Source organism: Vigna unguiculata, chromosome 6, assembly GCF_004118075.2.
Source record: "Vigna unguiculata cultivar IT97K-499-35 chromosome 6, ASM411807v1, whole genome shotgun sequence".
NCBI classification, from domain to species: domain Eukaryota; kingdom Viridiplantae; phylum Streptophyta; class Magnoliopsida; order Fabales; family Fabaceae; genus Vigna; species Vigna unguiculata.
In genome coordinates this window covers 13,343,302-13,367,060 of record NC_040284.1, presented here as the reverse complement: position 1 = coordinate 13,367,060, position 23,759 = coordinate 13,343,302, and the positions used below count along the sequence as shown (strand labels likewise).

The 23,759-nt window shown below is 30.8% G+C and overlaps 2 protein-coding genes across 3 annotated transcripts; one reads left to right on the top strand and one right to left on the bottom strand.

The window, feature by feature from the left end:
* The first annotated feature begins 2,022 nt into the window (after positions 1–2,022).
* Positions 2,023–7,500, top strand: LOC114186661 (serine--glyoxylate aminotransferase). 2 transcript variants are annotated; one of them, XM_028074633.1, is made up of 6 exons: positions 2,023–2,152; positions 3,002–3,261; positions 4,395–4,679; positions 5,588–5,954; positions 6,215–6,425; positions 7,216–7,500. In XM_028074633.1, the coding sequence occupies exons 2-6, from the start codon at positions 3,057–3,059 to the stop codon at positions 7,351–7,353; spliced, it is 1,206 nt and encodes a 401-aa protein (XP_027930434.1). In that variant the 5' UTR covers positions 2,023–2,152; positions 3,002–3,056; the 3' UTR covers positions 7,354–7,500. The 2 variants fall into 2 exon arrangements, with proteins under 2 accessions (XP_027930434.1, XP_027930432.1); XM_028074631.1 differs by having other exon boundaries at positions 2,045–2,175.
* Positions 7,501–9,957: 2,457 nt separating this feature from the next.
* On the bottom strand, positions 9,958–13,874 carry LOC114186703 (cellulose synthase A catalytic subunit 1 [UDP-forming]-like). Its single transcript, XM_028074678.1, has 7 exons — positions 13,681–13,874; positions 12,713–12,908; positions 12,446–12,630; positions 11,878–11,962; positions 11,210–11,390; positions 10,969–11,125; positions 9,958–10,278 (listed from the first exon to the last, which is right to left on the bottom strand). Exons 1-7 carry the CDS (start codon positions 13,834–13,836, stop codon positions 10,216–10,218), a joined length of 1,023 nt encoding a protein of 340 aa, XP_027930479.1. The 5' UTR covers positions 13,837–13,874; the 3' UTR covers positions 9,958–10,215.
* Between the last annotated feature and the right edge of the window lie 9,885 nt (positions 13,875–23,759).

The window sequence follows — 23,759 nt, the reverse complement described above, 5'->3', positions numbered from 1 at the left end:
AGATATGGAAGTCACTTCACATGGTTTAATCAAAAAATGATTATAAAAATTTTAAATTACACAATCCATAAGTTAAATTTTACAATCTAGAATAAGTTTTTAAGTTCGGAAGTTACTATTGAATTGTATGATTTCAAAATTTTACTTTAAAAATAAACATAAATTTTACAATAAGTAAAAATTTCTGGATCTCGTGTATATCAGAAGAGAGAAATACTTACACAAAAAGTGGGAGTCAAGGGGTTAATTTTATCGTGGGCATTTCTTTGTGTTCCCAATTTTTCTTGTTGCACCTCCAACTTTTACAAATTTTCTTTTATACTTTAATGTTTTATTTTGACTGAATTTAAAAATTTTAAGTTGATAATTATATTTTTTAAATTTAATTTCAAAATTTTATATATTAAAATAAATATCATAAAAGTAAAATTTTATTTTATAAAAAAAATTTAATTATTTTATCCAAACAAAAAATTAAGATATTAGATATTTTAATTATTTAATTCAAATAAATAATTTAAAAAACAAAAAAAATTAATTATAAAAAATTTAAATACAATATATTTTAATTTTTTAGAATTATTGAAACAATATTTACCGTCTATCGTTATTAAAGACCTCCCATCTTTTAATGATTTTACTAATACTTATGGCAGTGGATCGTCTATCTAGGGATAATCATTTTTCTCCATAAAAAATATTCTAAATCTAATAAGCAAGTGGTTGAACTATTCATGAAATCAGCATGAGTTCTTTGAAAGTGATAAGATTTTTAAAATCAATTTTGCAACATGTCTTTGAATGGAGTAATACGAAGTTGAATATGAGAACACCATATTATCCGCAACCTGATGTACAATCTAAAACATTAAATCAATGCTTAAAAATGTATTTGAGATGTTTGACCTATCACAATACTAAGAATTGAATTCAATTGCTTTATAATATTTGTTACCACAACCCTCTTCGCGTGAAACCATTTAAGGTTATTATTGGATAGTCTACGTCAACTCCTCAATTCTTAATTCTTAGTATGCCTTATTTATCTATTGAACAACTACTTAATACATGGACTTTACTCACAAATAACATAACTAACAACAGTAATTATACTTTTAGTAAAAAAATTCTTAATATTAAATGCAATTTGGATTCTCTATTAATATTTCGGTATTGGTCCTTCAAAATACACTTATTTACATTCATTGTAATAAATATATTTTAACAAGAAAAAAATTAGAAAAGATTTTGAACTCTATGAAATGAGTAACTCTGGTTGGTAATAATTTTTCATACATAAATAAAACCAAAAGCAAAACTAAAACTAAAACTTTGATCGAATACAAATTGAAAAAATGGTGATGAAGTGGTAAAATTGAAAAAACAGAGTGATTGCGGGAAAGGTCTTACGTGGAAACTTTGGACGCACGAAAACGATAGCTACCACCCTCATTTCCCACACCTCAGCTGTGGCTCATATTGTTTTATCTCTTTATCTTTCATCCTCCTTTCTTAGCCTCAACCTTCATCATTCTCATATTCATATTCTATGTTCTAGTAAAATACCCTCTTATTACCTATCTTTACACTCACATCAACTTCATTTCACATTCTAGATCAATCGTGTTATCATCAAATAAAATATTAATAACTAACACTGATAATTAGATATTATGCATCAAATGATACCATCAGTGCCTTTTATTAGAACCTCTGATTGTTTAAAAACCAAAGCAAAACTATTTCCACACTGATATCGTGTGAGATTGGTTGTCTTACAAATATATTATGTGAATGATGATGATAATGATAAAAATTAGAAGGCAATGAAGGAGCAAGAAACTTGGAATATGGATAACCTTTTGGCTTTTAGAGATGAAGCTAAATTGTTGATATGATGTGCCATTTCAGAGCAAATCCAAGCCAAAACTTAGAGGTTCCCTCTTCATCCATTCTCAGCCTCAAGGTTCAAAGTTTCTCCCTCTTATCTTCTACCTGTGACATGACCTGGCCCCACCTTAGCACTTCATTGCTTCACCACAGCTCTTCATCATAAAAAAAATAATTTTCCCATTTATACTTTTATATAATAACCTTCTAACAACACCAGACACAGCTCTTACTTGCTTCTGCCACATTCCACAAAAACTCTGTAAAGCTCCTCCTTCTTCCCACGTATACTCACTTTTTCTCATTCTCTCTTCATCATATACATACATATTATGTTGTGTGTGTGCGTGTGTTTAGTTGGCTCTTTCAGTTGAATTTTCTTAAGAACGATCTTAAACTCATGCTCTGTGTTATTATCTTTACTGTAAAATTGGCTTTGGAAGTGGAAAAACCAAGAGGGGTGATTGGTAATCACAGTTTCCTTCATGTGTTGATTTAGTTACTGGTGCTCAAGTTTCAACTCAGAGCATGTCTTTCCTCTTGTTCTGTCCACCGATATATTCTGCTGTGTTTTCTTCGATATACAGTTTGTTTTGTTACAATCTTTTTCTCAGTGAATTTTCTGAAAGCAGAATTCAGTTGTGTATCAGTTCTAATATTTTAAGCTGATGATTTCAGCTTTTCTTATTAATTGCAGAAAAGGGTGTCTGAAAGATAGACACACAAAGCATATTTTAAATGATAACTATAAAAGCACAACAAAGCTTTTGATGAAAAAGGATACTTTTTATTGTGTTTTTCTGATATTATGTTACTGTTAAAGGTCATCCATACAGTTGCATAATGATAACCAATAACATGTACACTTTAAGCAGTTTCTGTTCTGTCCTTGAGACCAACTTTGTGTAACTTACCTTCTGAACTAGATTTTTAAGCAGTTAAACATGAATTTCCTGTGTTATTAGTTGGCAAACTCATTAAGGTTCATGTTTCTGTCACAAATCTCCTGAACCAAGGAACAATGAAACAGTAAATAGCAGTGCATGCAGAAAGTTTATGATAAAAGATTCAGAAGGTGGTTAAAGCTGACTTTTTGATGGATTTTGTTTAGAGGACTCTTTGTGGGAAAATCCAAAAGAAGTGGTTGAAATTTGAAGCAAGAGAAGATGGACTATTTCAATGCACCAGGAAGGAACCACCTCTTTGTTCCAGGGCCAGTTAACATCCCTGACCAGATCATTAGGGCCATGAACAGAAACAATGAGGACTACCGTTCTCCAGCTATTCCAGCTCTCACAAAAACTCTGCTTGAAGATGTCAAGAAGATTTTCAAGACCACTACTGGAACCCCATTTCTCATCCCTACAACTGGTATGCATAAACAAGCTATTATGATCTTAGTGTTCTTATGATAATACCTTTTTCAGTTTCCTAAACTCAAGGTATGAGTGACTTTGTCCTAACCTTTTAAAAGGGTGCATTTCAGTCCTTAACATTTTCTGTGTATGCTGAAAATTAATGAAGAATCTATCCTGTATGCTTTGAAAATGTTGAGGATGAAGTGCATGTTTTTCATATCAGGGATTAAGTTGTAAATAACAAAAATTTAAGGGTGTGTTTTGCAATTTTGAGAAAATCAGTTAGGTTATATTATTATCTTAATAATGAGGATTTAATGGTTATACTTTTAGGTTAAATTAACCAGCAAGTCCTTGAACTATTTGAAAATTTTAATTACCTTAGCAGAGTAAAAAGTATAATTAGATATTTGATATAGTGATATTTTTTTTTTCAGTTTAGGCCATGGATTTGTAAAACCACCACAAATTGTCATTTTCTTGTAGTTCCAAACCTTCGTAAACTAATTCCAAAGATCCAACACAAAAATTCTTCCAAGATCAAGGACTCAGTTATAATAATTTTTTTGGAAAATAATACTTTGACAAAGTTTTTTTTACAATCTTTGACAAACAACCATTTTTGGTAAAAAAAATCCTAAAACTTTATTACTTTATTTTCTTAACTTCCATAAAAAGATAAAAAGTTACTCTATTTGGTAACTTTGTCATTGTCAAAAAAATATTTTTCAATTTTTTTAGTCAGGGACCTAAATAAAAATTTCCAAATGGCTTGAAGACCTACTAATTAATTTAACCTAATTTTTACATAGATATCTTAGATGCATCCAACTACAAACCTAATCAGCTCTGTTAATCATCCATGCTGAATTTACTCCTTATATTATATACTTTTTACATTTGATTTGAAGGTTTACATTATATATTCACGAAAATAATGGCAAAACTCCTATATGGTAATCTAGAATAATGATAGTATTAGATGTTCTTTTTCTTTTATATCTTTACTGTTCTTGTGTGTGTGTGTGGGAGTTATTACAAGCATAGAGAGTAAGGTGGTTTTACAAGAACAATTACTCTATTATTCACATGGTAATGGTTTTCTAGTTTTGTTGTTGTTGAGTAATGGTTTTGAATATGGTTCAGGTACTGGTGCTTGGGAGAGTGCTCTCACAAACACACTGTCTCCTGGGGATAGAATTGTATCATTTCTGATTGGCCAATTCAGCTTGCTTTGGATTGATCAGCAGCAACGTCTGAATTTCAATGTTGATGTTGTGGAAAGTGAATGGGGCCAGGGTGCTAAGCTTGATGTTCTGGAAACAAAGATTGCTTCAGACACTGCACACACTATAAAAGCAATTTGCATTGTTCACAATGAGACAGCAACTGGGGTCACCAACAACTTGGCCAAAGTGAGACAAATTCTCGGTGAGTGTTTCATTTAATGGACTAAAAATCATAACTTTTTTCTCATTGAATCTCCACATGTGTACCCTTTTATTCTCTGTACACTGAAACAGCCCAAAATCAACATTTTAGACTAGTTTCTCCCTAAGTACTTTAAAAGGGAAAGTTAAGAAGATAAAAATGAAATAGGTTACTCCACAGTACACGACAAAAAATTCTAAAACTTTTTCTCCTAGAAGTGTTTATCTATGATCAAAGATATTATTGTTCATGGCTGCTCTTGGTTCCATTGGACATATTTTGGTTGCAGTTTTAGCTGTTTTTTTTCTTTTGTCCTATAACATCTATTGTACTTTGAAGGACTACTTAGTTTAGTACTTTGTCCAAACACATAACTGCTCTGCATTCACTGAATGCAAGCGTAACTGTCAAACTGTTTCTGTCCAATCAGAATTCATAGTGAGACATCTGCTGCATAGATCATTAGTATTTAACTTGACTCTTGTGATCTAAGTATGCATCTGAAACTTTGCCAAATTATTCACATGCAACACCACAAGTGAACTCAAATACCATGTTTAGTGACAGATTTAAGACCCTGAGTCAGTGGTGACAAATCGAGTGTTGTATTTGTACACTCTCAATTACACACAGATCTATCATAAAGTAGTGATCACTGGGTTCAAATATAAAAGATTAGAAGGGGCAAAATAAAATTTTTTGAGATACTAAATAATAATTTTAACAAAACCAGGTGCATTGGTTTACACATAGTTCTACCATGGCTATATTGACATAAATTCTGTCATTATCTGATGAAAATGAGTTCCTAGTGTCTTTTCCAGGTCTGCAAATGCAAATGTATCAAATCATTTAATGTTATTTTCTTCTTCATGAAAAACTTCTCACATTTTTCTTTGGACACTCAGATTCCTACAGGCATCCAGCACTGTTAATTGTTGATGGAGTGTCTTCAATTTGTGCTCTTGATTTTCGCATGGATGAATGGGGAGTAGATGTGGCCATAACTGGCTCTCAGAAGGCCCTTTCCCTTCCCACTGGGATAGGTATTGTGGTTGCAGGACCTAGAGCTATTGAAGCCTCAAAAACTGCTAAATCACTCAGAGTTTTCTTTGACTGGAAAGACTACCTGAAATTCTACCAGTTAGGAACCTATTGGCCATACACTCCTTCCATACATCTGCTGTATGGTCTCAGAGCTGCTCTTGATCTGGTTTTTGAAGAAGGACTTGAAAATGTGATTGCAAGGCACAACCGTTTAGGCACAGCAACCAGGTAAGCCATGATGACATGCTAGTCAAAGAATGGTTGCTGTACCGTACAGTCGATCCGTCTATAAAAAACCGATTGGTACTCATGGTTCTTTGTAGACGGATCGACTAATACGGTATAGTTACAATGAAATCCAATGTATGTGTTAATTTATGATTGAATGATATCAGTGTTTAGTTGAAAAAGTTACTGGTTTGAGAAATGATCAAAGGTTATGTGTATAAGATAATGAATATGATAGGTGTTGAATATGGTGAATGCAGACTTGCTGTAGAGGCATGGGGTTTGAAGAATTGCACCCAAAAGGAAGAGTGGCACAGTGACACAGTGACTGCTGTTGTTGTCCCTTCTTACATTGATAGTGCTGAAATAGTTAGAAGGGCATGGAAGAGATACAATTTGAGCTTAGGTCTTGGACTCAACAAAGTTGCTGGCAAGGTTTTCAGAATTGGACATCTTGGCTACTTGAATGAGGTAATGTTGATTCCCAATTTGTATACAAAAATAAAGAATAATCATTGAATAATCAATATACATATTCTATACAAAATTTCATTGGTTAGCTACTCTGAATCGAGTATCTAAAGGTACATATGTTAAAAAAACCATAAGTGTTTTGTTTTTCTTGATCTTGGTTGTTGGATGTATTACATAAAATATTGCCATTTTAGCTTTGATGACTTTCTGTCCAACTTCAATCTTGAAAGCTTCAAAACTGTGATAGGGATAGTGCACAAAGAAACAATATCAAATTATGAATGTGGAACTGGCTTTTCTGAAATCAATGTAGTAAAATGTAGAAGACTTGTCTTTTCATTAACTTAAAGTTTCTTACTTGGACTTCTGATTCTTTACCCAATGTGATAAATGTTCATGTGATGGAAAATTATTCTTGAAGTTGTAGAGTACCAACTAAGTTGGTGAGAAGTTTTTGAAAGAAGATTTATTGGGAAAACACAATACCAATCAGAGATGAGTTTTTGTTTATATAAAAAATTGATACTGACTTTGATCCAAAACCTCTAAGACAATAGGTTTATAGATCTTCTTCTTTATATAATTGTTTGATTTTCTTGTATTTACTCAATGTAAAACTTTAACTCACGTTTAGATTTTCATATATATGCTTATATATGCTGAGATGCAAGAACTTGATCGTAATGTCTAACATGATTTATTAAAATAAGAAAAAACTTGTTTGCATTAGTTCTTAGTTCCAAGTTGCCTAGATTTAAATTTGATAATCGTTGTAATATATTTTCAGTTGCAACTGTTGGGATGTCTAGCTGGTGTGGAGATGATACTGCAAGATGTGGGTTACCCTGTAAAGCTTGGAAGTGGAGTTGCTGCTGCCAGTGCATACTTTAAGAACACTATTCCTCTCATTCCTTCAAGGATTTGAGTCACAACCTATTTATTCTCTTCACTTCCTTTTCTGCTCTTTCAAAAATTCTGTAAAATATATATATTATCCTCTTTTACACTCCTTTCAACATCAACATACTCTCTACTTTCAACTTTAATGCATTGTTTCTTTCATTCTCTTGTATATCACAAATAATTGCATCTTCTCACCTTATTTCTCACTCTCTCATCCTCATCAAATTCACCACAAACCTTTTTTTTTTTTTGAAAAAAAAAAGACTACATATTCTATTAATCTTCTAAGTAAATTGTTAAGAATTTAAGATAGACACTTAACAGTATAAAAGTATTTAGGAACTGGGAATTGTTGTAATGGTTATATAATGTCCAAGAGGTGATTATTCTTAATAGTTTTGGAATTGACATACATCTTAGTAAGGTTGATTTCTATGTTCTTATTTTTTTTTTAGCTTCCTTCACCTTCTCATTGGTTTAAATGTAATATTGATGATGTTATTAATGGTTCTCTTGATGTATTTAGTTGTGAGGGTATTTTTATATATTATCATGTTTTTTCTTCATATCTTGTTGTTCTTAATGATCTATATGTCGAGGTGATAGGTGTGATATTTTTATCAAAGGAAAAAGTTAATAATGATATGATATGGTATGATAGAAAGAAAAAAAAAATTAAAAAAAGGTAACATGTGTATAATAAATGTTTGAAAAAAATAGCTGTTTAAAAATTATTATTCATTTTTTAAATTTACGAGAGAAAATTTTGAAAAACCTTTTTTTACACACTCTCGTGAGTTGAAATTTACTAGAATAATAAGAGTCACTTCTTATTATTGATTTTGTACTAATTTTTTAGTTTTAATAAATTCCAACACAGGCTTGTCTAAAACAATCGTTACAAAATGTATTCCTAACACTTCATATTTGTTAAACAAGGGATACTTTGAAAAAAAATTCTTAACAAATATTTCATTTCAAACTAACACCACAAGGATAGTCAAATTTAATATTTGAAGAGAAGAACAATGAATTGTATAATAATTTCAATTTTTGTGCTTTCATAAAGACTTTGTTTCACCAATTAATTGCTACAAGAGATTACTGTACCTATAAGCTATTTGTTGTAATTTATGTGTGGGGATAGGTTAGGTATTAGGCTTTTTGTGATTGTAGTTAGAATTGGAAGAATAGTTTGTTGAAATCATGAACCTATGACAATAAATATGCATCAATTTAAATTTATGTATGGTCCCTTTCACAAACCTAAATAGAAACCAAACAAAACATAAATCTTCAACTCACATTTTACATCATATTAAATATCATACTTATTTTTTCTTAATTTTAGGGTTTAGGACTTTTTTATCACTAATTTCTGTCAAAAAAAAAATGTCTGGTGTTTTTTACAGAATCTGGTCAACCAGTCACTTGAATTAGAATTTTTATTTTAGAGAGATAAGTATTATTTCTCAAATATTTACACTTACAATACTTAATAACCTTTTCTTTTTTCAAAATTCAAACATTGGATAAGTTTATTGCTTTATTACCTTACCTCCATCTCTTGTTTTATCATATTAATCTTTACTAAAGTACATTTTTTTTCCATGATATAATGTTATAAATATTGAAGTAGACTAAATATATAAAATAAGATTTTAATTCTTTCTCGTAATTTCAATAAGTGTTAGTCATTACTTTACTAAAAGGAAATTTCAAACTAAAATAATATATATTCAGAATAGACGTTAAATTAATTATTTTATTGGCAATACACCGGTAAAAGTTAAATTGAAAATCTAGAACCAAATTCCAAAAAGTAAAATCGAAGTGTCAACTTTTTAATGAAAATAATTGTCAGTTTCACCCCATCACAATCTTACTTGAAAAGAACAGAGTAAAATGATTACAAATACTCACCTTCTTCCTATGTAATAGTTAACACCGAAATGAAATATATTTTTATTTCTTAAATTTTATTAGTTTATTTTTGAAATTTTAAACCAAATTTTCATCTTTATATAAATTTAGTTATTTTAATTAAATGTCAGTAAGTTTATTTTATATTTCAAATAATTTTTTAATTAATATTAAAATTAAAATATGTCAAATAATATAAATAATATAAATATTATTATAAAATACATTTAAAACATCAAATAAATTTAATAAAATTTAATTAAAAAAATTAAATTTAAACATTTTTAAAATTTAAAATTTTGAAAAAAATTAATTTTAATTTTTTTAAAAAATTAAAGGACTAAAAATATATTTAATAATATATTTAATCCAGACACAATAACACTCATTCTTAAGATTTGAACTATAGGATATTGATTTAACTAAAAACCTTATATAGATATATTCACATTTTCAATGGCCATCCCCCATTAACTGATAGTTGCTAAGCCAATTAAGTAGTATAGTTACATTTTAACCAATTATCAAGCCAACTCAAGCACATATTTATGCTTCAAACAAGTAAATCAATATCAGTCTCTTTCAAAATTCATTACTGATTTAATTAGGTGTATATGACAATTGATTAATGAACCTCCTCACCAAATGGTGCATAACCATGATGAGTAATAGAGTAGTTTGATGATTATTTAAAATACAAGGAGACTAAAATTTTTTGTATGATAATTACATTACTCATAAACAGTGGAACATCAGATTACAATATTTTAGGATAAAACATGTCTTGAGGATCATCCTTTACTTCACTGTATTCCAAAAGCACACCTAGAAAAGAATCATCAAAACTAATGTTTAATTACTTCTTTTTGCTCTTTCTTGCTAATATACTCTTTTTCTTGCTAATATACTCTCTCTAAATCTACTCCAGCTATAAATTTTCTGTCATCGTTTGCCATTATGTTCATTCAGCATTATTGGTACCACTATTGCTCCCTCTTCTGCTTGCTGTTGTATTCTTCAATATCTACAAAGAGCAATTACATGATTCAGTAAAGGTAAAACCAAACAAAAATGACACAGCAATGCATGAACTTTTTTTTTCCTGCCACAGATTTCTCCCAACCAAAGACTACTGATCTCCCTTGGGATGTTGTGATTATCATTAAAGACAAGTTTTCACACACATTAGGGATAAACTATGCAAATTTGGTAGTGAATTCTAGTAAATAAGTACCAAAAGTGGTCTGCTATGAGCACATAGGATAGGAGAAATTACAAGCTTATGAAACCTTGGTATTTTTTCCATGTGCATATAAAACAGGAATAAAAGGAACATGAGCATAAATTAGCTCATGCAAAGAATAATTTAAACTTGTGAAGAAATTAATTTCAGTTTTTTCTTCTTATTTATTCTCTCCAAAAGCTTTATGAAGAAACTCGTTCAATCAAATTGAAAGACTAAACTGATATTGATGGTTTCATAAACCATGCATAAGCTAACATGAATATCCCCTTTGTTCCTTTGTGAAATAAATTTTAGAGTACACAAGTCAAAAATGGGTAGAGCAAGTAATGAATCAATTTTATCAAATGTAACTTCACATAGCCCATTCAAAGAAGAATAACATCAGACATTGATGATAATGAGTTAGAGACATGTATATATTGTGATAATGTTGATCCCATGCTAACAAAATAAGCGAAATTAGCATACTTGTCTAAGCATTTGGTTCTCATTCTGCAAAGTAGAAAGTCTTTCCTTGAGCTCTGAATTCTTCTTCTCCAAGTCTTTGACTCTTGTTTCCAAATCAATCAAGTAAGCCTTCTTCCTCTCCCTTGCTTGTTGAGCCGAAACTCTGTTCCTCAATAGCCTATTTCCATTTCAAATTCCCTCAGTAAGTCATAGGAGAAAAGGTTTCGGTAGAGGCTAGACAGGACCAAGTTTATATGTATACCTCTTAAGCCGCTTGCTTTCTTTATCAGCTGGACTTCTCCCTCTCTTCTTCTGACCCTCTCCGGTCCCCTGAGCACGTTCTGCACCGGCATTTGAACCACCATCCGGCCGAGAAGCTGCAGTTCCAGCACTTTCACCTCCAATCTCCGGCACTCTCCTTATCTCTTCGTCACTTTCAGGACCTGGATTGTGCCAAACTCACAAGTTCAAACCCACAATAACCATTTTTGTCTGTTATCATGAAACCGACACAATAAGAATGGTATATTGAGTCATGAAACCTTTTCTAAACATTAATTATTTTCTTTAATTCATGTTTGCTCTTCAGTTTTAGAGAAAGAAAAACTCCACAAAAGGAAAACTCTTATACATAGTACAACATTTATAACAAAACTGAAAAGGATACTAGATATTGAAAAAGGATGTTTCATAATTTATTTTTAAAACGTTTAATCACATACAGTCGAGGTATTTTGCAAAACATAAAAGTTCACAGATTTTATAAAGAAAATTTTCTCTTATACAAATTTCAAGCAATCGAAGAATTTTGAATTTTTTTGCAAGATTTAAGACTCATAGGAACAGTTATAAAAAGACACTTTTCATTCAAAAATGTTGAGATAGCCATAAAATGTGATATGGTGCCAGCACTTCTGGTTAACTGCATACCCGGTTGCTTTGTTGTAGCCATAGGACCTGATGTAGTTTGCATAGATTGAGCCTCAGAAGTAGCACATGGAATATCACCAGACATCTAACCATAAAAGAAAAAATTAGTTTATATTAGTATTAGTATTCAGTGTATCATTGATGCATAATGATGTACCAACTATGATGTCAATGAAGTCTAAGTAAAATACATACATTATTTCATGAAATATAACATACAGAACACTTGTTACAGTAAATAATTACAAAGTTCAAACAAAATTAGTAGCATACTTGTCTATATCTAAACAACCTAAGCTACACAAGTGATACATACATAATTACAAGCTAGAAATAAATTGAGCATATAACTAAGCGTATTACAACATTAAAAGTGAAAAACATAAGAGCAATATCTTCGAGGTTTTCATAATTTTCAAACTTTACTCAAGCTTGTACAACTTCCAGTAATTGAGTCTGAGCATGCATAACTTCAACCAATGGGGCGTGTACAAGTTCACACATTTTTGCTGGTACACTTGTGATTTAACCCCAATTGAGAAATGACAGAATCAGGTAAATACTTTACCGGTTGCCCGTTTGGTAGATGGGGATTTGGTATTTGAGAATCATGTCCAGAAGATGAAGAGAAGTCAGCATCTTCTTCCCATTGCATCCCTGCCTTGGAATTGTTTTCTTGGCCATAGTTGATCTCATTATCTAGATCATCAGCATCTTCTTCATCATCATCATCACCTTCCACTCCAGCGCCCTCTGATATCCATATTCATCTTGTTCATTGTAAATTCTGATGTGGGAAAGACCAAAAACAAAAAGCATTTATGCACAGGCTAACCTTGCTGACTTGTGAATCTAGTCTTGCACTGGGGACAAGATTGGCTCACATTTTTCAGCTCATACTCGTAACAAGAATGACAAAGTGGGAAGCCACACTCGTGACAAGCAACAAAGACATCACCAGTAGCCGTTAATCCAATGGTATCACCACATATTTGACAAATCTTACCATTTAAATTCTTCAAGGGTTTAGACTGCAGAGTATAGAGATTATAAAAGTCAGAATTAGAATTCCATGACCAAAATTTAAGTCTATGCGGATCAATCTCTTGCAAGATCATATGCAAAAGCAACAAACCCAATCCATATAAGTTTAGAAGAACACAAACATGTAAGATTCCATCATGACAAGATTTTTCAATGAATTTGCATTGAAATCTTTTGTATGATCAGGATCCAACAATCAACTACAGTTAACAACCATTTTTCATTACCAACACCAGAAACCCGCAATCAAAATTCTTTCAAGTGCCAATGGCCTCATCATCCAAGAGATGATTAGGCAGTACTATTTCAAAGAAAAACTTCTCAGTTATCACCTGCCAGATGTTGATTCAAAACCACACACTACATGTAATTTAAAAATTCAAATTCAAATTCAAATTCAACTCCTAAACAACACCACCAATGGGGAATCACACTAGCAATCAAATACATCAAGATCCAACCATCCTACCAACACCACGAAACAATGTTTAGCTAACCGACCAAAAAAATGCAAAAAACAATCCAACCCAAACCTCCATGCAAGGAGAAGAAGAAAAACAAGCCACTCCAACACACTCTCAAGAAAGAACACAACTTGTAAGACCCATTTGCATTGCAAGCATATAAACTTAAACTATGAAGTCAATCGCACACAGTGAAAGAACAAAACTCTCAGACGCAAAAAGAGAAACAGGAAACACGGTCTTCATGAAAAGTCCAACGAAGAAAAAATGTCGAAACAGAGCCAGAAGAACGAACCCCACTATCGGAACCATGTCTAACTCTAACAAGTTCATTCCTTTCATGCGACCCTGTTACCATCCCACCACTTCGTTCCATCTTCTTGAAAACCTTCACCAACCCATCTCTCTCTCTCTCTCTCTCTCTTACTTCAGCTCTTGTTCCCGCTGCCATGTTCTGTGGTTCTAAACGCAACTATGGCCGTTGGATCTTGAAAGATCTGACGGTATACAAGGGGTAATCGTGGAGCAACGTGAACCATGTCGAATTCGTGTAATCAAAGGCTGGTGTGAGAGATCGTGGACAGTTTAAGACCGTTGGATATTCATGCATCGGAGGGATGAGAATTGGGATGAGGAAATTGAATGGGGACCACGTGGCATGTGGGGTGCTGTTATTCTCTTTCTGGAAGAAAAAACCTAATAAATAATGGGTTCTTGGTACCAATGGGTTCCTCCATTGTACCTTTTGGGAAGTTCTAGTTTCTCACTCACATTTTAATTAGTTAGAATTAAAGTTTAATTTGTTTTTAAAAAGTATTTCAACCATGGTATTTTAGTTCATTATTTATTAATTCAGTTTATGTGTAATTTTAGTTCTGATATTTGGGTCATTTAAGTATTATAATTGTCATTTTAGTTCCAAACATATCATAAATAATTATAATTATATATGCTATGATATTTCTAATTATGATTTTCAAAAATTCAATTAATAAAATTGAAATAATGGAAACTAGAATATGACATTCCAGACTCTTGAAGGATTCATGTGACAATTGGAACTTAAAATAATAAAATCAGATCTATACTTATACCTATATACTAAAGCCACTTGATAGATAGTAGAATTTTTTTTGTCATCCTTTTAGGATTTTTATTTCCATTCAAAACATTATTTTTCTTTTTAATCGGTCACATCACTTTCTAATAAATGATTTTTTTTTTCTAAATCAACTATGCTATTCCTTTCAGATTCCCTTAGGCTCTGTTCACTTAAGAAGATAAATTTGAAAGAGAGTATGAAGATGAATTTGTGTTGATTTGTGTAGATGAATATGTGTGTTTCTTTGAGTGGATTTAGAGGGTGAAGTGAATGGATTTGAAGATGAATTTTGTGAAAGTTAGTGAGTGATTTGAGTGATGTGAATGATAAAATAAAAAGTTATAATAGATAAAATTTGAAAATTACTAAAATATCTTGATGATAAAAATATATGAAATAATAAATTAGTTAAAAATATTAAATTTTAAAAAATATTATTAAAAAAATTTAAAAAAAATATATATTAAATTATTATTATTATTTTTATAATAACTACTATTATTTAAAATTATTATTAATTTTTTATATATATATATATATATATATATATAAAAGAATCATATTTAGCTGTTAAGAGGCGAGGATATAAAAGTAAATTTATTCCTCATTCTCTCAAATCTTCACTAAACCGAAGGATGTGTTTTGAATGGAATCCCGCAAATTCATCTTCATCCATCTGTGCAAATCCTCTAAAACGCACACAACTTTTTTTTATAATCCGTCGTCCGTGAATCAGTGTATTAAATCAATCCTTTGATACGAATAGAGCCTTAAACTTAAACCCCCCATTACAGATTTTAATTAAATGACATTTATTGTAATTATTTAATATTTTTTGAGTTTCCTTTCTTTAATCCAATATTATTTTTATATTCTATGCATTGTTTACATTTGCACATTTTCTTAAACCTTCTCCTTTTATTATTTAACTTTTCCCTTACAGAATTAATATTTACTTACCATGAATGGATAATATAAAAAAAAAAAAATCTTTCTTATATAATCTTATGTTAAGTTATGCTATGCAAGCAAATGAATTGCGTATAACCTGTTTCACTAATATTTTGTACAATATTTTTTTTCCTTTCAATGATTGGAAATAATATTTAATATGACTTGATTAAAGATGTAAATATTAATGCTGGTGACAAAATTCGGAGACTAAAAAGTAAAAGTTACGTGTTAGAGAAGATCTAAAAAATAATACACCTTTTTTATTATTTTCTTACTTTTGCAAGGGTTAAATATTTATTTTTAATAGTATCCGAAAAATCATTAATAAAAAGTAATATTTAATGTTGATCTTTTCATTACTAGGAAGGAAGGTGGTGGTGCTAAACTTATAAATAAGAAATAGGTTTTTTATTTTTTATATTAATTAAGATTTTATTTATAATAGAAAATATTTATCATAGCATTTGGATTTCTTTTTTCCTTTTTTCATTTTTATAGCATTTGATTTTTGAAAATGAGATATGCCACAAATTCTGAAGTTCAATGTTCAAAATGACATTTATATGTTTGACTTTTTTTTTCTTTCACAATAATGATGCATACATGCTTGATTGTCCAGCCTATTGAAAAGTATGAAGAATGAATTTGGAAAATTTTAGAGAATTGAGACAACCATGCACATGCAAGTATGTTGTTTCTCACAATTTCCTCTCAGGAGGTTAAAGTGAGACATTTGTGAGATACTCAAAGCTGCCCAGTTTGGCATGTTAGGAAAAGTGAATGGAGAATATAAATCTATGAAAGTTAAGGACAAGAAATACATTACCCTAAAATTTGCCTAAATTAACCTTTGTGAAAACTAAATTAGTCATTTTTCAATCAGAGTGGACTTTGCTGGACTTGTAACGTGACCAGGGGTTAAAATGGTTTAGAAAGAAAGGGTATAAAGGCTCAAATAAAATATTTGTGAGTTTTCATTTTTGGCACAAGAATTATCAACCTGATGTTATCTTGATTATCCTAAAAAATTTGATTATTTTTCTTCTTTTTTCATTTTTCTACTTTCTTTTTGTATATTTTCCTTCATTTTGCCACAACTTTATAACTCTTTTTTCATATTTTATCATCATCATCTTTCTTCTCTCCTTGATCAATTCGACTTCATATTTTTCTTATTCATTTGATCTTGAATCACATTCGCTTTTCAATCTTTCTTTTTGCATTTTGATCATTGTATCTTGAGGTGATCTCATCAAGCTGTTAACCCTTGTATAGGGATAATATGAAAGAAAGTATTGCTTTTGGCCCAAAGAGGGTACAACGGATATCTTATTTTATTGGAGAAGGAAAACGACCACTCATCTATTTGAATCTTGACTGTTTATTTTTACAAAGATTAATCTTACAATGAAATTAAGGGTAACACAAATTACTTTTCTTTATTTCATCCATTTTTGCCTAAACCGTCCTTTCGGGTTTTTAGTCTAGCGAACTCTTCATTTTTCTTTTTCTTTTATTTCTTTTCTCTTTTTTTTATTTGCCTTGATGGATTCAGGGATAACCTTCCAACACAAGCAAGAAAAACTCAACAGATTTGCCCCAGTGTAAAACTCATGCTTATTTTTGGGCTAAGATAGTGTCATTAAGGCATATCCTTTATTATTTTAGGAATGGCAGAAGGAAAAGGTTATCAAGCAATGCATACACCACTGGTTTCAAAAAACGTCAACTACTTATTCTTGATTTAAACATTCAACCATAGAAAAAATGTGACATCCTTTATTATTCTCTTCCCTTTTATTCATTCATCTTTTGTTTTTTTTTTTGAAAAAAAAAAATTTGACAGTTTGCAATAAACAAACGACTCAAAACACCATGATCTTGTTTTTGCTTTTCTTTCATTTTTTATTAGCATGGACCTAATGATTGTAGAGACAAATGCATGGAGACTCACTATGTGTATATAAACAATATCAACCTACAAATGCATTATACAATAGTAATTCAATATGCATGTTATGTATATGAATTTATGTACATCGTATTTTGAATGAAAATTGAATGTTTAATGCAAATGCATATATGTGCCCTAAAAGGTACTTATTCACATGAAATGTTAATGAAAATTGTGATGCATTTATTAAAAACATGCATTATATGGGAATAACTTATGCAATGAGATGCAATGTATGTTTATGCCTTAAGAGGCATTCATCCACATGATATGTTGGTAAAACAGTCATGCACTCAATAAAACATGAATGATATGCAATGTTAATGACATGCCTAAGTCTAATGTAAGATGCAATGCATGTTTGCACCTTGAAAGGTGTTATTCATATAATATATTGATGCAAACATGATAAATTTGAAAATCAATTATATAGTATCATCAACAATAACAGGATTGAGAGATATGGAGTTCTAAAACATGCTCCCATTTTGTGTCCTATTAGGTGTGGAGAAACCTATTTTGGGTCTATGGACTTTTATATGATTCTTCCATGGATAGCTCTAAATAATCTCAATGGCCTTTATTAGAGCTAAAGTCAACCTCATGACATAATCCACAATGATAAATGACTTAACAGATGTGGCATGTCAAGAGGAAGCAAACTCCAGATGAAGTCTTTACAATAGCCAAGTAGATCCGAGATCTAACATGACAATCGTTGGACCTCCACTCCCTATGGCTCACTCAGGCTCGGGTATAGGGCCTTAACATCTCAATGAATGAACTAGCCTAAACAATGTAGTGTATGTAGGGAGCAACCTAGCACTACCTAAACCCAGTACCTGCAAAATAACCTAAAAATTTCCCAGGCAGATATGGACATATTTAGTAGTTATCATCTATCCTAGGGTTCTATGATTTCACAAGATAATCAAGACGTCAGAGTAGAGTATGACATCAATGCCAATACAAACAAAGACACTTATTCACCATACACCTATTGACAATCACAATACACATGCTTCACAATCACTTGTTCACAATTTAATTGGAATATCGGATACCAAGGGATTATGGCATCAAAATATGAGTAAAGACACATGTATACAATGCACTTGTCCACAATATAATTAGGATACCAAGGGAGTAGAGCATCAATACAAATATGAATAATAATCCCGTTTACAATGCACATGTTCATAGTATAATTGGTATACCAAAGGGGTATGACATCAACACAAATATGAGTAAAGGCATTTGTATACGAAAGTCAATATAAAAAAATTGGGAAAAACAAATATTTAAAACAACAAATATTTTTCACACTCAACTAATAGGGTCGACTCTTGAAAGTTCCTAGTGGAGTCGCAATCTATCACAACCTCAGAAAAAATCGTGACGGGACGACAAACATAAAAGAAAAACATCTATTTAAAATATAATTTTTACAAAGGGGAATCGCCATCATAGTTTTTGGGAAACTATGAAAAACCTAAAAAAAAATGGTTTGCGAAACCGGATCAAGTCTGGGAGTCGGTTACCTGTGGCGAAGGTATTAGCATCCAACACGTTCGTCCTAAGACGGTTCCCTTTAATCAAGTGTACAAAACTAATGTAATTTTAAAATATTTATTTTTCCAAAAAAAACAAACAAAACATACTAATATGAATGAATAAAACATTTTTAAAATTTTTATATTTGGGTCTGACAAAGTGTTCTACCTTCTTATACAAATACAAATGAGAAATCAAGGTTACGTAGTTCTCTTTTGAAAACAAATTATTAAAAACTTCAATTTGATTAATATCCTTTTTTATCATTATTATTTTTTATTTTAAATTTTAATGTATATGTATTATTTATCGAGTCAATCTAAGACTCAACATGTATTATTTATCAAGTCAATCTGAGACTCAACATGATAAAGATTTACCATCAAACAAGTCTGAGACCAGACATGATGATTAAAATATATTTAAGAAAAATATTTAATTATCAAGCAAGTCCGAGACTAGACATGATAATTAAAATTTATTGAAGAAAAATATTTAATTATCAAGCAAGTCTGAGACTATCAAACTTTATTTAAGAAAAATATTCAATTATCAAGCAAGTCTGAGACCAGACATGATAATCAAACTTTATTTAAAAAAAACATTTAATTATCAAGCAAGTCCGAAACTAGACATGATAATCAAACTTTATTTAGAAAAAAACATTTAATTATCAAGTAAGTCCGAGACTAGACATGATAATCAAACTTTATTTAATAAAAATATTCAATTATCAAGTAAGTCCGAGACTAGACATGATAATCAAACTTTATTTAAGAAAAATATTTAATTATCAAGCAAGTCCGAGACTAGACATGATAATCAAACTTTATTTAAAGAAAACATTTAATTATCAAGCAAGTCCAAGACTAGACATGATAATCAAACTTTATCTTTATTTAGTTATAAAAATTGGTTCAAAACTTACATGAAAGAAATTAGGAGCTAAAACTACTATAAGTATATAAAAAAAATCTAACAACGTTAAAAATAAAAAGGGTCCAAAGTTTTGGTAAAGAAAAACAATTAAAAACTTCGGGTACAAACAACATATTATTATGAAGTGCAAATATTAAGGTGTGAGGATGCATATCACATAAATCAAGAATAGGCTGAACCCATATCCAATTTTATTTTGATTTTCTTATTTTTCCTACTTATTACTTTTTTATTCTTCAAATGTATTTATTTTAAAACCTTTATACTCCTTTTAATTCTCATATGCAAAACATGAAAATGAAACCCTACCCAATAAAAGTCATAAAACACATCTTTACGTTCTACAATTTTCTAATAAAATAATATCCCAAACTAACTTTCACAACCCAAGAATCAAGATAACTCCAAATACAACTAAAACAAACATTAAAGACGTAAAATACAAAAACACCCATAAATGACGTAAAATACAAACATAATTCCCAACTTAATTAATTGACCCTTATTTAGTATCACCAAAATTGAATTCAACTCCTTTGCCATCCCCACCAATCTCCAGAACAATCCATGATTAAACAAAACCTAAACAACTCGAACTAAGCATTTATCACCTGTTAAATCCATCCAAAAACAAAAATACCTCTACAAAATGAATCATGAAATCCAACTTCTTATGGCAAAGATATTATATCACACATTCAAATCGAAAATAAACCCAGAAACAGTAGCAAGATAACACATTCATGGACTCGAAATGAACAGAAAAAAGTAATGCACAAACAATCACAAATGGCACCATCAAATAGAAGGAACAAAGCAAATCTTGAAACTATGAATTCAATTACATTTTAACTAAATGAATAAAAAATAACGAGATGGTTACATACCCAAATGTATACATGGTTAAAATCCAATTCCCAAACAATCATCAAAATTATTTAGACAAATCACACAATTTCATTCAAGAACCGGTATCACCATAAGCTCTATTTGAGGTATCATAATTCCTCTGCAAGTTCAGTCACAATGCCCACTTCTAAAGGAGACGCAAATCAGCGACAAAAAACCTAAAAATCATAAAACGCAAACACACCATTTATCGATTTCTAACCATAGCAACAACACACACCCTAAACAAATTTGTGGGCTTATCAACTCAGATAGGTGTAAACACACATAATCTGAAATGAATTACAATTAATATTTAAATTTATGGGTCTAGAAATAACCCAAACGGACACAAAGGAGAGAAACAAGACTGAAATATTTTATGCATTATATATATATATATATATATATATATATATATATATATATATATATATATATATATATATATATATTTGTACGTACTATAAGATTTTGTACGTTATATATGTCTTTGTACGTACTATAAAGTTTTTGTACGTTATATATGTTTTTTTACGTACTATAAGGTTTTCTGCATTATATATATTTTTATACGTAATATATGTTAATATAAATTATATGTTCAGTATAAAAACTCATGTATATAATGACGTTTTTAATATGATAGTTCTTTAAAAATGTCGTTTTTTACATTATAATACGATATTTTAAGAACCGTCATACATTATTTTTAAAACACCACATTTTTAAATGTCATACTATTATTGTAAAATATGTCATTTAGAAATGTCTTTTCTTAATTAATTTTTTGTCTATTATGAAAAATTTTTATGAATTTAATTTTTGTCTCCCTTTTTTTTCTTTTGGTGATTAGAAACTTCCTCCATTTTCCAAAATCTCTTCTAGCACATTCACTTCACCTATAAACCCCCTTTTTCTCTCTTCTGGTTCGAAGTTCATTTCCCACCATATTCAAAATCTCCTTTACTATTTAGTCATTCCACATCGATTTATTCATTCCAAAGTAGCGGTCCACTTCAATTTTCATCCATTCCCTTACCGTCCCCAAATCTATTCATTTCCCTTGCCAATTTGGAATTCGTGGCCTCCCCAAATCGTGTTGTTCCCTAGTATTCCCCAAATTGTTCCCTGCTGATTTCGTTGAAGGTAAGTTCTTCACGCAAGGTAAGATGACATAAGGTTCAATATTTGAGTGGTTCCCTTAAGGTCGCGTGTTAGGGTTTTAAGGGTTTTAGCCTTTTATAACCATTAAAGTTGTTTTTGATGTAGGGAAAACTAGAGACGTTCTACCATTAAGAATTAGTAAGTAGACCACAACCTTTTTATTCTAGTTGTCTTGTTATGGCTCTATGTCGCTGGGCGAGTGCCTTTGTCGTTGGGCGACTATGTCTTTTTTCTGATATGCAATTTTAGTAAAATTAACTTTCCTGACTCGTTAACAGTTGAATCGAGCTGAAATTTTAACAGCTGATCCTTAACACCTAGTTCTTGACTTTGACCGGTCAGATCGTGAATCAGAGCTCTGTAGTGAGAGCAGTTTTTATCGCAAGGTCCCTGTAGTTTGGTTGTTGACAGCATTGACCTTCGTTGCTTGTTTGGTGCATAAATATCTCTATAGTTATTCAATTAAGTTGGTTCTTGTTGCATTTGGTTCTTGATTCAATCATCTTTAATTTGAATATAAATACAAAATTTTTGGAGCTTTACACAAGCTGCAGTTTTATTTCTAAAATCCCAAATCGTTTGCATAATATGTTGTTATGTAATGAGCCATGACTTGGTTGGGTTGGACATTGGTATGCATTTATAAAGCATGAGATTGAATGGAATCTTCTTATGTTGTGTATGAAATGGAAAACATGATTTTATGGTTGGTGGTGGTTTGGCATGAGAATTGAATGCTTGATATGGCATGTGGATTTTGTTGGTAAAAGAGTTTCAATGGAAACTCTTAGTGATGGTGGTTAGTGTATACCTTGATATAGGAGATGTCTAGATAAAGGAAGGTACGCTGAACTCTAAAAATTATTCACGCTCACATAGAGTAGAATAATTTATGTGGTGAGAGTGACAGGAGGTCCTAGTCTTGGGACATATTGGGCCCAAGACATTAGAGGATTAACCTTGTGTGTGTTGGGTGATAACCCATTGCGTCTAGACTCTGCAGAGTTTAGAAGGCAGCACAGGCGCATACTTCCTTTAGAATTATGTATCAAGAGTATGATTCGGATATTGAGTCATAGAGTCTTCAAATTGTTTGCTTTCACATGATTTGTGTGCCTATTGTTTTGTTTATGCATAATATGATCTGACTATTGATTTGCTCTATAACATGATTAAAATAATTTTTGCTTTAGCTTACCCTTTCTCTTGGTGTGTGTTTCTTTGCTTGGTTTTCCTTTTTACAATGATTACTAATACTATTGGTGTGAGCAGATGTGGAAACCCCTGGAGGTTCTCAGGGTGGTGACGATGTTGCGGTGTAGGGTGGTTCCCATGGTCTGGGTTATGACTCACTGTCGAGTCCCTTTTGAAGAACTTTGTGTTCAGTTTTAAATTCCTTGCTCTATGAGCAGTATTTTGCAAGACAATAGTACTTTTGTGTTCTTTATGGCATCGTGGTGTGCCTAAACTTTCTTTCCGAGTATATGATGGATAACTGTAATAGTTAGTACATGTATGTTTCATGTCGTGTGCTCTTTTATATTATAATTATGTGATGCAAAATTTTAATACATTACTCTATTAGAAATGGGATGTCACATGTAACACTTTTATAACAAGTTTCAAATTTGATAGATGTGGTTGGATCATATTTGGTGTATGAAAAAGAAATTATTACAAATGGTCAAACTAAAAGAGGATTATACTTGAGTAAATGGTGATATTATAATAAAATATCAAATTTTACAGTTTTTCTTTTTCATTATGTTGTCTTTGCGTTTTTAGTACATTGTAGATTTATGAAAGAATGTATAAT

Coding starts and splice junctions, on each gene's coding strand:
- LOC114186661 (XM_028074633.1), top strand. CDS start 3,057: ATGGACTATTTCAATGCACCAGGAAGGAACCACCTCTTTGTTCCAGGG. Junction 4,680..5,587: donor CAAAGTGAGACAAATTCTCG/GTGAGTGTTTCA, acceptor TTGGACACTCAG/ATTCCTACAGGCATCCAGCA. Junction 6,426..7,215: donor ATCTTGGCTACTTGAATGAG/GTAATGTTGATT, acceptor ATATATTTTCAG/TTGCAACTGTTGGGATGTCT.
- LOC114186703 (XM_028074678.1), bottom strand. CDS start 13,836: ATGGCAGCGGGAACAAGAGCTGAAGTAAGAGAGAGAGAGAGAGAGAGA. Junction 12,909..13,680: donor GACATGGTTCCGATAGTGGG/GTTCGTTCTTCT, acceptor TATACTCTGCAG/TCTAAACCCTTGAAGAATTT. Junction 11,126..11,209: donor GAAAGCAAGCGGCTTAAGAG/GTATACATATAA, acceptor AAATGGAAATAG/GCTATTGAGGAACAGAGTTT.